General features: G+C 40.1%; 1 protein-coding gene across 1 annotated transcript in view; it reads right to left on the bottom strand.

Moving 5' to 3' along the window:
• Positions 1–3,195: 3,195 nt before the first annotated feature.
• The window catches only part of USP13 (ubiquitin specific peptidase 13), a 103,020-nt gene continuing 88,340 nt past the window's right edge, over positions 3,196–17,875 (bottom strand). The window contains exons 20-21 of the mRNA XM_079156350.1: positions 9,596–9,680; positions 3,196–7,989 (exon numbers count right to left, since the gene is read on the bottom strand). Coding sequence (XP_079012476.1) covers positions 7,896–7,989; positions 9,596–9,680 — 179 coding nt within the window. The 3' untranslated portion in view covers positions 3,196–7,895. The remainder of the gene's footprint in view (positions 7,990–9,595; positions 9,681–17,875) is intronic.

A 17,875-nucleotide genomic window follows, 5' to 3' on the forward strand; every position in this document is an offset into this window, starting at 1 on the left:
AAAAAATTTTCTTGATAAAATTCAGATTTGCAAATATTCCTCTGGCAAAGCTGGACCCCATGAAAATGATGGCTGCAAAGAAGTCACATTAGCAAAAGTTATAGTAGTGAAACTGAGACAAGGGCCCAAAACTAAGGGATGGCTTTCACAAGCTTCATAGAATTTTCAGAATTGACACCAATTAAACCAATTGCATAAAACAGAAAAATGTAAAAGCTTAAAAATAGTTGAACTAAATATTGTTTCACACCTTCTCCCCTCTTCAAATCTCCAACTCCCCCATCCCCTCTCAGCTGTTGATCTTGCTTCCTATTTCGCTGAGAAAATCAGAGCAGGCAGGAGAGGGCCCCAGACTCGAGCACTCTTGGTCTCTGCCTTTTTCCCACTTCCATGCCCCTGGCTGAATCAACTCTCCACTGTGGCACTGGACATCATCCCTCTCACCTGCTCAAGACCATGGAACCACCAGCAAACCTTCCATCTCTCTTCTGTCATCTTCAATATTTTGTTTTCCATTTGTCCATCTTTTTTTCACATTTAAAAACAACCACCTTTTCTTGATCTCATGCTACCTCCCCTGTAGTCATCATCAGCTTCTTTGCTTCTCTTTGTAGCAAAAATCCTCAAGAGTTGCCTGCATTCATCTGAAATTCCTCTCCTCTCTCTCTCTTCAACCTTCTCCTTCCACCCTTCGCCAAAACTGTTCCCACAGAGGCCTTGAGCACCTGCAGGTTCATCAGTCTTACAGTCGATTCTCGGTCCTCACTTACTTAACTGATCACAGTTTCTAACAGGTGATCATCCTCACCTCTGCAAGACACTTGCTTCATTTAGTTCCACTCCAGGCACCGTTTTCTTGGTTTTCCTCTCCCTGGGTACTTGCTCCTCTCAGTCTCCTCTGCTGACTGGTCTTCTCCCTGACTTCTTATTTAGAATTATTCCAGGGCTCAGTGTCTCAACTGCTTCTATTTCCTGTCCCTCTCCACTAGTGATTGTACCCATCTCATTGTCTCCACTACCATTAAACACCAACAACTCCCAAATTTATATCTTCAGTCTGGAATTCTCTTCCAAAATTCTGAGTTGTATATCCATCTTCCTACTCTACATCAACTACAGAGGTCTAATAGACATTTCAAACTCTACACATCCCAAACTGGACTCCTGATCATCTTTCTCCACCACCAGCATCCCAATCCTGCCAAGTCTCCCTTCTCTTAGGTGATTGTAACGGCATTTTTCAGTTTCTTAGGACAAAAACTTGGGAATCACCTTCAGCTATTCTTATTCCTTCACACTCATGGCCTACACATCACGAAATCCTGCCAGTCTGACCTTCAAATGAATCCAAAATCCAACCGCCCTCACTACCTCCACTGCTAGCACCCCACCTGAGTTATCATCTTCTCACCTGGCTTACCACAGTAGCCTCTACTTTAACCCTTGCCCTCCTAACATCCAGTCTAAATGAAGAGTATTACTAAAACTTCAGTCAGATCAGGTCACTGTTGTGATCAAGACCCAGTAATGTTCCCCATTGCACTCTAAAGTAAAGCCCTCGAAGGCCTCCTGGACCAGGTGAGCTGGCTTCTCTGTGACTTCCTGTCCCAACATTCTCCCTTCCCTCCCTTCTCCTCAGTCATGCTGGTCCCTTTAATGCTCATCTGACATACCAGAGGTGCTGCCACTATGAAGCCTCTGCTCCAGCCAATCCCTCTCCCAACTATATTCTTTCCCCAAACATCCACCTGGATGATATGACTTCATTCAAGTCTTAGTTCCGATGTCACCTAGAATGATGACTTTTCTGAGTATCTTATTTATACTGAAATCTACCCTCCAATCCTAATCTGTTTTCTCCAAGGAACTCGATACTTTAACATATTACATAATATGTTAAATATATTACTTATTTCTTAGATTGTCATCTCCCTGCTAGAAAATAAACTCATCAAGGGTAAGGACCTTACCTGATTTATTTACATATTAGATGTTTGCTATTTGTTGAATTATGAACATGTTATTTAAAGAATCCATCTACTTAATGAAATAATCTCCAGAAAAGTACTTTTGTCATGAATGTTGGTATATTTTGATTTAAAAAAAAAACTTTTTTAGACTGAAACAAGGGATCAAAACCTCCTTAGAGTCCAAATGCTAGATGGGATAAAATGGTGATATAAAAACGTCCCGAGTCTACCAAATTGCCAATTCTTTACATAACTCATCTCAGATATTGTTATGCTCACTGCACAGGTAAGAAGACTGTGTCTCTAGATACTAAGTGCTTATCAGAGTCAAACTAGCCTCGAACTTGCAATCTTTGTGTCTCAGTTTCCCCAGGCTCTAGGCTTTTAGGCATGCACCACCATGCCCAGTGAATAGATGTACTGTTAAACAGCATGTCCTATGTGGTAGGCCACATAATGCCCCCACCCCAAATTCCACATTCTAATCCCCAAGCCTTATGAATATGATACCTTTTGTGGTAAAAGAAACTCGGCAGGTTGGAAGGTCTTAAGAGGATTCTGGATTTTCTGGGTAGGCCCAATGTAATGGTCATTATAAGAATGAGGTGAGAGAGCCATTGGGAGGAGACATAACAATGGAAGCAGAGACTGGACAGATGCCAATCTGCTAGGAGGTGATGGGCCAGGGAATGCAAACAGCCTGCTAAAGCTGGAAAAAGGCAGGAATGGAGGAATAGATTCTTCCTGCTGCTTTCTTGCTATTGGCTTGATTTTAGTCTTGTAAGCCATTTTCAGGCTTCTAACTTAATAAATGTATTGTTTTAAGCCACTAAATTTGTGGTAATTTGTCACAGCAGCAATAAGAAACCCTAGAAATGTGGTATCATAGAAATGCTGAAGTCTCTTGTTATAATACATGGGCATACAGAGACCACTACACAACTGAGAGTCAAAAACCCAGAGAAAGGTCTCATCACTCCCCTAAATGTCTTAGCATCCAATAGGGAAAGACTTAAAGACCTCAGGCTCCTCCCTCCCCAACCCCTCCATCCTGGACAAAGGGAAGATGATGTCATCACTGATGTCCCACCATGAGTGAGGACTAAGCAACCAACAAAGCTGGTTGTCCACATCAAGAAATTCCCCTGATGGATGAGAACCATCAATGTCAGAATCAACTTACTTGACATTTTTCAAAAGAAAAAACAAGAGCCATGAAGAGACCTCAGATTGTGAGAATAGCTTTTAATTTAAAACAATCGAAGCAATAAATCATCCATCTCTTTCCATCACAGGCAAATATTCTCCCAAAACATTTGAGAGAGTTTAAACAACAACTGTGACCAGTGCAAAATAAAATAAATACAAACTCTTTCAGCAACCAACATCAAAACCTACTGGGCAGGTGGGCACAGGACATGATGAACTTCAGCCTCTGCCCAGGCCAGGAGAAACAGCACAAGGAGCGGCAAGATTCGCACAGCATTTCACCACGCCCAGCTTTGAACAGACTAAACAAGACCTGGGGAGGGTAACCACAAGAGAATGTTGCCTAAAGTGAAACCAATATGTCCAACACCCTCATGTGGCTAACATCCTTGGCACCTGGTAGATGCTAGAAAAATAAGTACAAAGGTAGCAGTTTCTAGACAAAGCTCAAAGAAGGCAGCTTGGGGCTTGCTTGTTTTTGTATATGTGGTGGAGGGGCAGAAAAATCTGCTTTCTGGAAGATGTTCTGTGTCTCACAGTGCTCCTGACTACAGCAAAAATATTTGTCACTTCTATTTGGATGCTCTGCAGAATTACCTTCCTACCTATTGTATGTCATTGCCTATCTCACACCATGGAAGTTTAGAGCAACACTGCCTAACAGAATTGCAACGTTACAACATATGTCTAATTTAAAATTTTTCACTAGCCACGTTAAAAAACAAATTAAAATTGGTGAGAGTAATTTTAATATTTAATATTTAATCAATATAGTCAACATAATATTTGTAATCAACAAAGTATTGATGAAATATTTATATTCTTTTTCTGGTATGAAGCCTTCAAGATCTGGTGCTGCATTTTATGTGCATAGCACAATCTCAATTTGAACAGGTCAAATTCCAAGGGTCATTTGCCACATGTGGCTACCATGCTGAATGAAAAGCATATACCTAGAGAATTTTATGCAAACTCTTTCAGGACAATTCGTTGAGTAGAAAATCGCTGTTATACTGTGTAGACAATTGTATAAATCAATACAGGAGTTCAGAATCTTCTGTGGCCTGTGATTTTTTTACCTAAGGGATAAAAATCACATTTTCATCTAATCCCATCCCCTGGTCCTGCTCCTGGTTCCAGCCATCTCCCCACAGACAGCCTGGACTCTGAGATTTAACAAGAGTGATGCCTGTGTAAGGCAAATGACATTCTTTCTTGGATAGACACCTTTTTCAGCACCCATATGGAGATCATAGCAATCTATAACCACATCGGAAGTTTAAAATATCCTGCAAATGTTATGGGTTTAACTAAAGGTCATTCTGGTGCTTTTCCAAGAAGGCATTTTAAATGGATTGCTTTTGTTTTGAGCAAAGTGCCTCACAGACTGGAAAATTCTGGGTCTCAAGAGTGGGGAAAAAATGAGATAGTTACCAGAGAAAAGAAAGTAGAGCAGGAATAGAAATGGGGTGGGAACCCTAAAAATGACACAGGTCCACACTTGGGTGTATAAATTGTAATAATTCAAAACTAACATCGAAAACTCTAAGTGATCCCCACATTTCATAGGTCTGATTCTGGTAGGGACCATAGGAAAATAAAAACAGAACAGCATGTTAGGGCAGGAAGGGACTTGTGAGTTTTTCTGGCCATTTAAAAGATGAAGACCCAGAGAGGTCAAATGACCCATTCCCAACAGATACAGAAGCAGAGTTAGGACACAAACCCGAGTGTTCTCTCTGTGGACTGCAGGTGAGGCTCTGGCTCAGGCAAAGGGAGTAAATGGTGCAGGGAGCCCAGAGGGAGCAATGGGGAAATGGCAGGCACATTCTCTTGTAGGTTTGAGAAAACGAACTAGTCATTTCAAAAATACTGAAGCAACATTGATGTAAAACAGCATTAAAACATGATTCTTCCCATAATTTTCTCTGTATATATATATTTACTTTAAAAGGAAAATCCCAATCTGAACCAAACTGGATTTTTGATTAATTATTTGGGCATTTAGATCAATGGACAAAATTTAAAATGTTGATACATTTTCCAAAGACACATTCATTGGGATTCTACACAAAGATATCAAAAGGTATTTACAGGAAGAAAGAGCTGTCTTTCACATAGACACCTACATCCAGTGAGAACTTCACAATTATACCATCAAGCCTCACACAGAGGACTCTTAACAGGCTGATCAGGTGACACAACCCACACATTATTCCAGTTTTCAGTCACAAATAATCTCATCTACATCTATGTGTAAAACTAAGCAGTACATTCCAGACTTTTATTCCAGGGAACCTGCTTATATATATTAAGAGATACATATAAATACATTTTCTTAAACAGGAAAGAAATCCATTGTTTCCTCCAGTTTTCTCCAAGTCTAGATCTGAAATAGAGAATAGCACATATACAAAACTTTGCCTTGTAGAAATAGCCCTTTGTTTCACAAGACAGGAAAAAAGGCAGCCGTAGTACACTTTCTTACAGTATGTTTTAGGCATCAAAAGGGCTAAATGACGTTTTCTACCTAGGGAAATTAAATAATTTATAGCCTGTAATCTTAAGTACAGATTTTATACCATTAATTTTGGAAAGTTCTATTACAAAAATTTTAGTTCGTTCAAAATATACATACTGTCTTTGTCCACATGGCGAACCAAACCTCCATTTCTCCCCCTGCTGCCCCAAAAGGCCTTTGCTTTGCAACATTGTTGAAAACAAGCCATTTTTGATTTGTGTTTGGAGTCATTATTCACCATACTTGGCCCTAAGGGCACTGGATTTTGTAAGGCTGCTTCGTGTGGGGGTTTCCACCAGACTCAGGGACCTGAGCCAGAGAATGGGTCTGCTTCAGGACCTCTGAGTCGACACCAGAAGGTGACACCAGTGGGCACAGTGTCATAGAGGAGGAATGCACCATGAGCTCCCCTCCGTCTGCCAATCTCAGGAGGCAGGGAGCATGCTCTACTGGGGCCCACCGTGGGACACCCTTCTATCTGTGCAGGCTCAAATCTCATCAGAGCCTCACAGCATAACTGGAAAGGGAGGGCAGGTATCACCTGCCATTGTGCAGATGAGGAGAGTGAGGTACGAGGAGGAAGAGGGGCCTTGCCCACACCAGTCAGGACAGCACCCGGGTCTGCAGGCCATAGGCCTCCAGCCTGCATCCCTCGCTCACATGGTGTACATGACCTCCTGTGAGACAGGGCCCAACTACCACCAATCCTGATGGCTCCAGACTCATCTCTGCTTCGTTTCCCCCAATTGGTTCTGCTTTATTTTCCTACAGTTTCTAGAAAGATCCTTTCAATTGAACAAATACAAGTGAAGAGGATAGCAATAAATCCTCTATCATCTGACCGAATAATCTGAAATAGAAACTCCAGAGACTCTGGGATTTGGTTCAAAGCAGTAGGAAAATTATCCCTCTGTGTATCACATTAGAAACTCTGATTTAATCCCAGGTTGCACCTAAAATACTTAAATAATCAAAATGGAAAGGGTGGCCTTTTACAATGACATGTTAAGTTTCTTTGTATCTCAAATCCTTCAAGTGCCCAAGATCACATTGTCAGTCACAGCTGATAAGCAGCGAGGGCAAGTCATGAGGTGATAAACCAAACAGGGCAGAAACGAGACTGGCCCCAGAAAAACATGGACATGGAGGCAGGCAAAGAGCTCAGAGACGAGAGAATGACAGACAAATCTGGGGCATTTAATATGATTCCAGGGAGTTTTCATGTGGTATAAGAAGAAGGTAGCTATTCTAACTCAAAATAAACACTATACCTTTGGAGGAATGGGCTGCTAAGAAAGAGAATTCATCCACCTTTAGCAAAGTTCACTCTTAGGCTCCTGTGGACATGGGCCCTTATGCCACCAAATGTCACAACCCCAAGTGAATTCTTGACTACACTTAAAGGGGATAACTCAGCCCTTTTTACTCCTTAAAATCTAAGTGGGGAATTAATTTTTTTAACTGTTCCTGAGTTATAGATTTGTCAAAATATTTACTTGCTTTTCCAGATATGCTTAATACCAACTATTTAGCCTTTAAAAGCCAACCCATCACAGATTTCCTAGTGGACTATAAAGGTTGCACACTCTCGTTCACTCACACACATTCATACAGTCGTATTATGAATTTTGATATGATTAAAATTAAAAATATCTTTCACTGTGGATGTTCTATTATACATGGATAGGTCAGAAATTATTGTGCGTAATGAAAAAGACTATGCCACAAGTAAAGCCCAGCCTACTTGCTGATTTTCTATATGAAACAAAATGTGGGCTTTTTATTTACTGTAGGTGAGGCCACACCATGGCCTCATTGATTGATTTCTCTGGAGGCCACTATCTCTTGACCCCCAAAGCAAAACAGAGGGCTGGGGGCACATCCCCAGTTTTGATATGCTGATGGCAGATGCCACATCAGCAATGCGAATGACCTTTGTTTATATCACCCTCTCCTTGAACATTTATAAAAACTATCTACAATAGAGTATCATCACTAATAGAAATTTCTTCCCAATTCTATTTCAGAAGGTGCCAAATGATCGTGCTCTTTAAATAAACTATAAATACCCCATGTATTCCTTCATGTCGGCTTGTCCCAAATTTTTTTCTTTCTTTCTTTTTTTTTTTTTTTTCTCTTTTTGGCAAATTAAAAAGGCGTTATGGCTTCTTCTCGCCAATTCATATGTGTGAGGTTTAGCTTGGTATCCTGCGGTAAAAGTACAGGTAGCCCAGGTCTTTTGGGGGCCTTTCTGAGGCACAAACTTTGTGGTCATTGTAGATCACCCATCTGAAAACAGAAGACAGAAGCAGTTGATGGATTTATGTCAGTTCCAGGACACTTGGCAGAAATAACTTATTATCAGGTGGAGCATTATACTTAAGATAACCAAGATGTGTAAGATAACCAAAGTTCAATTTATTGTGTAAAAATGAACAGAATTCTGGTGGGGAATCACTACTGCTTTTCGATTCTTAAGCTCAATCAAAATGCAGTTACTAAATCTATCAGGATCCTCTAAACACTTTAAGCCCTTCATGCCATAAATCACTTCTCAGAAATCCAAAGACAGCCTCAGACACTGAGGGAAAGAAGTATGTATAACAATGTTTATTTCATTCGTAGGTATAAAACTAGCTAAGAATCAGAGGTAAATATCTATGTAGTGAACCATTATAACTATTAAGATTTCTTCAAAGAAAATTTGGTGAAGTGAGAAAATAATCACAATATAATATGAACATGTAATAGGGGTCTCAATAAAATATGAAAAACAGGTCTAAAAATTATATGTGCTCTGTACATACTTTAAGATTTTATAAGAGTTGTAAATACATACATACATTTACATGTATGGGGTATGTGTATAGAGAGACATACACACCCCTGTCCAAGAAGACCAATATAATAAAGAAAAATTTATCAAAATGCAGACACTGGCTATTTTCAGGCTTTCCCAGCACACATTCTTTGCATATTTTTTTTATTTTACAAATTCGTAACAATGAACTTTATTGCTTTTTAAGTTATATTTTCTTTAAAAAAATACTTTTTAAAAAAACTGTCATTCTTGGCAATAAAAAGATTTCACTATAAATACTGGTCCCTGTGCTCAATGATTGACTTTTAGTAATCACACTGAGAAGATAAAACTAAAAGACACACTAGAAAGAGAACACGGTGGCGTCTGCGGGGGGTGGAGGGGAGCCCTCCTGCAGTGGGAGGCCGGGGAGAAGTCCAGCTCCATGTCACTCCTGCACCAGGCAGCCTGAGCATGTGTCCCCGGGGCACAGTGGGAGATGTGGGAAGGGCGCCCAGGGAGGAGGATCTGAAGAGAGCAGCAGCCTCCCTCTCACTCTCCAGGCCTAACAATCCTACTCAAGAGCGGAGAAGCCATGCAGGGCTGCAGCATGGCAGATCACTGGAGGTTCCGGGTCACCAGATCAAACCCAGGTTACCCCACAAACTCCATCAGATAAGCAACAAGTCATTTGTCAATATAAGTACATCCCATGTAATACTGGGGACATGCAATTATTTGAAACATTTATATTAAAAAATTATTCATCATCTAAAATTTAACTGAATATGGCATTTGATTTTCTTGTTTTGTTGGCTAACTATGGAGGTCCTATGGAGTACCTTTGGGAAGGTATTTTTGTTAAAAGTACCTTTGAATATAAGCTCTGACACAACTCTTTACTAACTAAAGTCAAATTATTCAGCCTTCTTGAGCCTCAGTGACTGAATGTATAAAATGGTGTTAAGACTATATCCCTATAAGACCAACATGAGAACCAAACAAGGTAACATACAAAGCACCAAGTCCAGTGCCTGGCACATAGTAGGAGCTCAATAAACCACAGCTAACATTCACCTTCTCTCAAAGACTCACCTTCCTTCCTTCTTTATATGGCAAACATAATGGCCACTCATTGTAGATGTTCCCATGTGACTGATGAATGCAAATAATTCATACACTATGAAAGAAGAAATAATTGTTATAAGGTAGCACTTCTAAAATCAAAAGCCCTTACCAACAATTGTGTGATCCAGCAACTGCACAGATCTGAAAGACAAATTCTATCTGCCTTGCCACACTGACAATACACACACACACACACACACACACACGCACACACAACTCCAAAGTGACAGCAAATTCTACATGTACATTTATATGAAAAAAGTTGGACCTAAACTATCAAAGTACATCTGATATTAAATTCAAATCTGAAAGGTAATTTAAAATTCCACAGCCAAATTCCATGGCAAGCTCATGGGTCTAAAACTGGTAGCCCTGGCTCTGGCACTTCCAAAGAGCATGAGAATGAACAAGTTGTTCCATCTCTGATCCTGTTTCTTCTTGGAGGTTAAAAGACCAAAAAACACACCCATTCACTCTGCAGGGCTGTATAAGAATTACGTGAGCAATTCAGAATAAAAGAGCATACAAACATCAGGGTTATGAGGACAATAGTTATTATCATTTATAGGAATAATGCTCCACACAAGATATCTGACTTGCACATGATTATAACCTTTGTGAAAGCAAACTTCAGGCTTCACGATTTCTGAACAAGGAAACTTAGTGAGACTGGTGTAGATTGCCTAACCAGTACTTCCTGCCATCAAGTACAATACTCTGCAACAAATCCTTGTTGAATCAATTTCAGTTCACATTCCTTCATCTAATCTTAGACCCGCATAACAAAGTAGGCTCCATGGACTAGTACCAGTCCATTCAGCAAATGGTTACAAACTATGAGACATCATAACAACAGGGTTAGTATTTATAAATTTACATAGTAATTTGTGAGTAATACTCATATCTGAAAATAAGAAGTAAAAAAAAAAAATAGGTTTGCAAATTCATTTTTCTAGTATTCAACTTTTATTACATTTTCCCAAAGCAAAAAAGTATTGATTCTGACTGGGTATAGAGGCACACTCCTGTAATCCCAGTAGCTGGGGAGGCTGAGGCAGGAGGATTGTGAGTTCAAAGCCAGCCTCAGACAAGTTAGCAAGGCCTTAAGCAACTCAGTGAGACTCTGTTTCTAAATAAAATATAAAAAAAGGGCTGAGGATGTGTCTCAGTGGTGAAGTGCCCCTGGGTTCAATCCCCTGTAGCAAAAAGTAAAGTATTGATTCTGGACAGACCCTTGCTTACCCTTATCTCTCTCATTCTTTTTCTCTCCTACTTTTTATTCAGGCTTATTCAATTATTCAGTCGTCAATCCCTGATCTCATTCTTTTCACCCTTCAACATCATATACCCAATCAATTCCTCCTTCCTCAAGTGCTTGTCCCCAGGACATGACTCTGAGCTCTCCAGGTATCTCCTTTTCTTGTGCCTTCTCCCTCCCTGACCTTTGAATGTTGGTGACCTGCAGCTTAGACCCCAGACCATTTCTCCCCCCTCTATCCAGACTCCTTCTCTCTCTTCCTGAGTGATAGTCCCATGGCAGTAAATGATTTTATTTTCTTAATTTCATTTCTGAAATGTTATTGTTCATATATAGAACTAAAACTGAGTTTTGTACATTGATCTCGTTTCCTGCAACCTTGATGAGCTCACTTATTAGTTCTTTAGTGAATTCTGTAGGATTTTCAATATATAAGATCATGTCATCTGCAAATATAGTTTACTTGTTCCTTAATAATCTGGATACCTTTTACTTCTTTTCCTGTCTGATTGCATTGTTTAGAACTTCCTCTACATTTTTAATAGAAATGGCAAGAGGGGACATCTTTATCTTGCTCCTGATCTTAGGGGGAACGCATTTTATATTAGGCATCACATGAGCCATGGGGGTTTGTAGGCACCTCTAATCAGGTTGAAGAAGTGCCCTTCCATTCCTTGTTCGTTGAACAGTCTCCCCTCAGCCTTCTCTATCTCGGTCAATAACAATTCCATGCTTCCCGTTACTCAGGACAAAATCTTGATTTTTCTCTCATATTCTTTACACCCATCCAACCTATCAGCAAATCCTGTCAGTATTTACTTCAAAATATATCCAGAACCCAATCATTTCTTAGCATCTCCATTAGTAATCCCTAATTCAAGTCACCATCATCTCTAGTCTGAATTTTTATAAGAGTCCTTTAGCTGGACTCCCCGCACCCTCCCTTAACCCCTACTGACTACTCTCAGTATAGCTTCCAAGAGGTCTTTTTTTTTTTTAAATAGAAATCAAATTGTGCTCTGCCTCCAAATCCTCCAGCAGCTTCCTGTATCTCACAGTAACACACTGTAGCAACCTACAAAGTCCCCCTACCTGCTCCCATGCTTCCCCTTTCTCTGCTCCAGCTACCCTGGCCTCCTGGCTGCTCCCCAAGAACACCAAGCATGCTCTGGACTTCAGGTCTTCACACCTCCAATTCCTTCTATCTGAGACTCTTTACAGACAGCACATGACTCACCCCTCGCTTCATTAAGGTCTCAGGTCAAATGTCATCTCACGAGTAAAAGTGGTTCGTCTCATGAGCCACTTTATAAAGTAGCAAGCCCCCCTGCACCCCGACCCACTCCTGCACACACAGCCTGAAGTACCACCTGCCATGCCACAGATAGCCTTGTGCATCTGTTGATCTACCGCCTTTGACACCAGGCTAGAATACAGCTCCATAAGGACAGGGAGTTTGACATGTTTTCTGATGGACTCCAGGCACAGGGTATAGTGCACAGGGTACGGTGCTCTGCATGTGACAGACACTTGATAAAAATGGCCCAGATGTGTAAACAAGTGAATGAGGAGATCACTCCCTTTATCTCCTCACTTGTTTTCATAACTTCATACATTGTATATGTTTTTATAAACCACTTACCAAAGTATAAATTGGAGTATAAACTAGTGAAATGGTTATTTAATCAGCGGGGACTGCCTTTCCCATCATTAACTAAGTTTCTCTTGATATCACATCCAAATGACAAAAAATATCCCAGGTTGGAAATCAGAAAAAGGCACAAACCACTGTGAATGACAATCATTATGCCTGCTTCTTATTTTTCAAAAAAATAGATCCAGGGACCTTACTTATGACCCCCTCTGAGCCTTCCATACTAAGAACCCACCGCTGCCTCAACACATAGGAAAGGGTGTGGACTGAGACCTTTTCTTGACCTCACATGGTTCTGAAGTCCTTCTGGAACAATTCTATGTCAAGTTCTACTTCCAGTCAAGTTCTGCACTTCCAGTCAAGTGCTGCTTTCCCAAAAGGCAGCAGCCCTCTAAAGAATCCTCATTAATAATAAAGAGAGGACACAGTACTCTAGTCAAGGTCCTTCTGTCCTAAGTAACTAACTGCTCCACAGAACAATGACTTCAGCAATCCAACGGAATGTTGAATGAGCACTTCCATCATAAGCCAGGCTCACACCAATGAAACACTGCTCAGGCACTGGCCGGAGATCACCAGAACAGACCAAGAGGGAAGGGCAAATCCAGAGCCTTCCAACACATCCGCACCTTAGCCCGCAAGGGCACAGTCCCCTCTCTGGTTAAGAACAATTCATGTGTTTACTCAGAATCATAAAAATAAAATGTGAAAGTTTAGTATAAATCTCAGTCCCATAATTATAATTAACCATATTCATCAATATCAGCAACTGCCCCATGCACTATTCAAGACCTCCTGTTAGTAACCAATAGCCAAAGAGAGGCTTTCTTTCAACACATTGGCAAAGTCTAAACAGGTAAAAACAAATGCCAATTTATAATTTGTTTCTAAAAAGAAAATCAAGATGAACAAAGCAGAAAGGGAAGCTACTACTGACTCTTCTCTAAGTTTCAAGAGATCTCCTCAAAATAAAAGTCACACATTCAAAAAAACTGTAGAAAATCCTTCTTTTATAGAAGGCATTTTGAAGTAATATCAATACTTCAAAAGTGTTGACTTCCAACAAGAAACTTTCAAAGTGCCCTGAAAAGGCAGACACATCTGACTACTATGTCCCACATCTGGTGAACACTGTCTCTCTAAACAGCCAGAATTAAAATGGGTGTGATACCAGCACTCTTCCTTCCCATAAAATGTGTCCTTTTTACACTCTAGAAAACCTTCTCAGTCAGGCACAGTGGCACACACTTATAATCCCAGTGACTCAGGAGGCTGAGGAAGGAGGATCGCAAATCCAAGGCCAGCCTCAGCAGTTTAGCAAGACTCTATCTCAAAATAAATATTAAAAAGAGCTGGAGATGTTGCTCAGTGGTTACATGCCCCTGAGTTTAAGCCCTGATACCAAAAAAAGAAAAAGAAAAGAAAATTTTACCAGCTTTCCAGTAATGAATATGTTAAACATCACATTTTACTACCATCCCCACCCAACACAGTAGTAACTATATTCTGCTTTTGTTCTTCAAGAAAGCAACTGTTAGGAAAATCCCAAGAAACTTGGAAGGTAAAAGCTGGCAGGCAGCATGTTCTTTCAATGTCACATGAAGGAAAGTCACCCAGAGATCGTCCATGAGAGGACTGGCAAGTGACACATTGTTCAAATCCGGCCTACAACCTGTTTTCGTTCTGGTGAGGAGGAGTAAATATGAGATAGACACTTACACGGCTCACAAAACTTGACACATTTATGATCTGGCCTTTTAGAGAGAGCTGGCTGCTGCCAGGCTAAGGGGATGAGCTTGGTTCATCCCCTGCTTAGTACTGATTAACGCACATGGACTTAGGAAGTCACTTGGTAACTGGCAGATTTTGACTTACTGAAGATACAAAGAATTTCTATCCAGGCAGACACATAACCTCATGAATTTATGGTCCTGACGGACGTTAACTAATATTTTTAACTTACCCAGCAATCTTATCTTAAAATTTCTTGGTCAAGTTGTCTATTGTCTGTACATATCTTAGCTTCTCAGATATTGTGAAATAAGTAGTAACATCTGACTGGTTCCTCATGAACAAGTTAAAGAAAACATGTGATAGGTGTTCGTGTTATAGTCACTTGAAGGTCATGATTTTGCCCTCTGGAAAATTATACGTTAAGAACACAGAAGCAGAGATATAGCCACATCAATGTTCATAGCTGCTCAATTCACAATAGCCAGATTGTGAAACCAACCTAGATGCCCTTCAATTGATGAATGGATAAAGAAACTGGTATATATATATATACATAATGGAATATTACTCAGCCATAAAGAATAATAAAATTATGGCATTTGCAGGCAAATGGATGAAATTGGAGAATGTCATGCTAAGTGAAATAAGCTAATCTCAAAAAACCAAAGGACGAATGATCTCGCTTATGGGTGGATGATGACACATGATGGAGGGTGGGAGGGGAGCAAAAAGGGAGGAAGGAGGGACTGTATAGAGGGAAAAAAGGGGTCGGCGGGGGGGAAATAACAGAATGAGTCAAAAACTATTACCCTAGGTAAATGTATGATTACACAAATGGTATGCCTCTACTTCATGTACAGAGAAACAAGATGTATCCCATTTGTTTACAATAAAAATTTAAAAATAAGAAAAGAGATACTGAGAGATCAACTCGACTCCTCTCAGGTGCAAAGATACTATCTACTATAGTGGAACAGTAGTTTTACAAAATCCTGCCATTTAGTATGTAAGTTTATGTAGCCTTAAGGTGTTCCCTGACATGTGGTCACTTGTTTGTGTTACTGGGGCACACTGCATCACAGAGGAAGAGTAAAATAAATATTTATCAAGCAAAAAAAAACAACAACAACAACAACAACACAGAAGCACCAAAAGCAACTCGAGATTCAGGAGGGCCTTTCCATAAATTCATTTTCATAAACCATATAGCATCTGCATTCCTGCATTCCTTTCTCAAACAGTAATATCTCCTCAGGGCATGACACACCAGTCAGTCTATAGTGAGTGCTCAAAACACAGAGATGTCCAAAGACTCCTTGAAACAGCCATTATGACCCCAGAGGCTCACCATCTTGTGGGGAGATAAACTACGGTTCCTCATCCAACTCTTAACTGGAATAATATGTATCTTTATCTGTTCCTAACTCCCTCTGCACAACTAGGTGGGAGATAAGAGCCTGAATTTACTAATATTTAACTCCAAAGTGCCTTATATATCTGCAAACAATTTCTATCCCAACAGCTTGATTTCTATCACCCTGCACTGAGAAAATAACAGGGAGGGTAATTTGGAGCTTTCATGAAACGTCTGAATTCTCAAACAAAGAAGTTTCTGGATAAAACATAATAGCTTCAAGACGGCTGCCAACAAGGATAGGATATTAAAGGGTCTACAAATTGCCTTCCCAACCGCAGTCAGCTCAAAATTACCAGTCTCTTTGTAATTCTGCCTAGAACTCCAAATATCAAACACTTCTCTCCAAATTTAATAGTTCTCAGTCATTCATACTTTAGTGTAAATTGGGTTACTCCCAGTGACTTCCTCTTGACTTTCAATAAGAAATAAAAAGTGGGAATTGCAACAAGGGCTAAAGCGGAATGAGAATTAGAGCCCAGCTAGGAGATGTCTTCAGGGGTTTCGAGACGATCACTGGGGCTGGGCTCCTCCTGGTGGCACAGGGAGCTGAGCATTCTGGCCCCACCACCAAGCAAATGAAATGTCTCTCTGATTCCTGGAAATATCAGCTGCCACTAAAGATTTATGAACCATATCAGGGATGAGTCTGAAGGAGCCAGATCAGGTTTTGATTAATCAGAGCCTCATAGCCTAATCACATGTTAATTACACAGGCAATCAGTGAGTTCTCAAAAAAAAAAAAAAAAAAAGAGACTCTCATTAGGTGCAATGGAAACATGGTTTTGCAAACAGTAGAAGCCCAAATAGGTCAGAGTGAAGGACTGATTTCTCACTGTTGAAAAATTTTTAAACTCAACAGAAAGTTAGGTACTAGGCCTAAAGTGTATAGGACAACACAATAAATAGTCTTTTGAAAAACAGACTTTAACCTCCATCCCAATACAAAACATGAAATGACATGACCCATGTGAAATAAGGGGGTAATGGAGAAATTGCACAGAAAAACACACAGCTTCAGCTAGGTGGGAAGAGGTGGGGAAACATGACGTGTTCCCAGTTCCCAGTAGAAAAACTCAATGTTGTAAAGCTCTGAGGCCTTCCCAAACTAATCTACAATACAGGACGAGCTCTTACAAATCGATTTTTTAAAAATATCTGAAAACCTCAATAAAAATGGGAAAATGGCCAACCAAAGTGAGGAAGCCATTAACACAAGAAGAAACCAACAAAGCAATAAAGAAATGAAATGGTCAACCAGGCAGCACTGCAGGGGATGCTGGGGAGGGGCGTCGCCAACACAGTCAGCAGTCAGCACTGGCCAGCACTGTGCTTCTGGAGGGTCACATGAGGGCCAACTGCACAACTGCACTGCCTTAAAATTCTGCATTTCTCACTCCAAAACTTCTCTTCAGAATCTTCCCTAAGAGCTGGGCGCAGTAGCACATGCCTGTAATCCTAGTGACTCAGGAGGCTGAGATAGAAGGATCACAAGTTCAAAGCAGCCTCAGCAACTTTGTGAGGCCCTAAGCAACTCAACACAACCCTGTTTTAAAATTAAAAAAATAGGGGGTGGGGTTGTGGCTCAGTGGTACAGCAGTTGTCTAGCATGCATGAGGCCCTGCGTTCGATCCTGGCACCACATAAAAGCACTAAATAAATAAAATAAAGGTATTGTGTCCATCTACAACTAAAATTTTTTTTTTTAAATTTTTAATTAAAAAAATAAAAAGGGCTGGGGATGTGAACCCTGGGTTCAATCTCTGGTACCAAAAAGAAAGAAAGAAAGAAAGAAACTTCCCTAAAGAAATAATGAAATGAGGGCCCAACAGTGTTCATTACAACATTATTTTCAGGAGAGGAAGAAAGGATGAAAGTTAAATGTTGAACAAATATTTATTCCCTGGATAGTGATTAAGTCAGGCATTTGTTGGAGTTCTTTAAACCGAATCCATCCTTTAAAAAACTCATTATTTAAAATTGGCTGCTATCACCTGAATGTGAAAACATTTCCACTATTTGAAACTCTTCCTGTATCAGTCTTTTATTTATTATTGAAACACCTAATTGACCTAAAATTAGGTATATAAATTATGGGACATATATATAATAGAACATTGTTAATATATGCTCAATGATATAGATGAATATATATATATGTATGTAATATATATATATATGTATCTT

The sequence above is a fragment of the Sciurus vulgaris genome, assembly GCF_902686455.1.
Source record: "Sciurus vulgaris genome assembly, chromosome: 10".
Taxonomy (NCBI): Eukaryota; Metazoa; Chordata; class Mammalia; order Rodentia; family Sciuridae; genus Sciurus; species Sciurus vulgaris.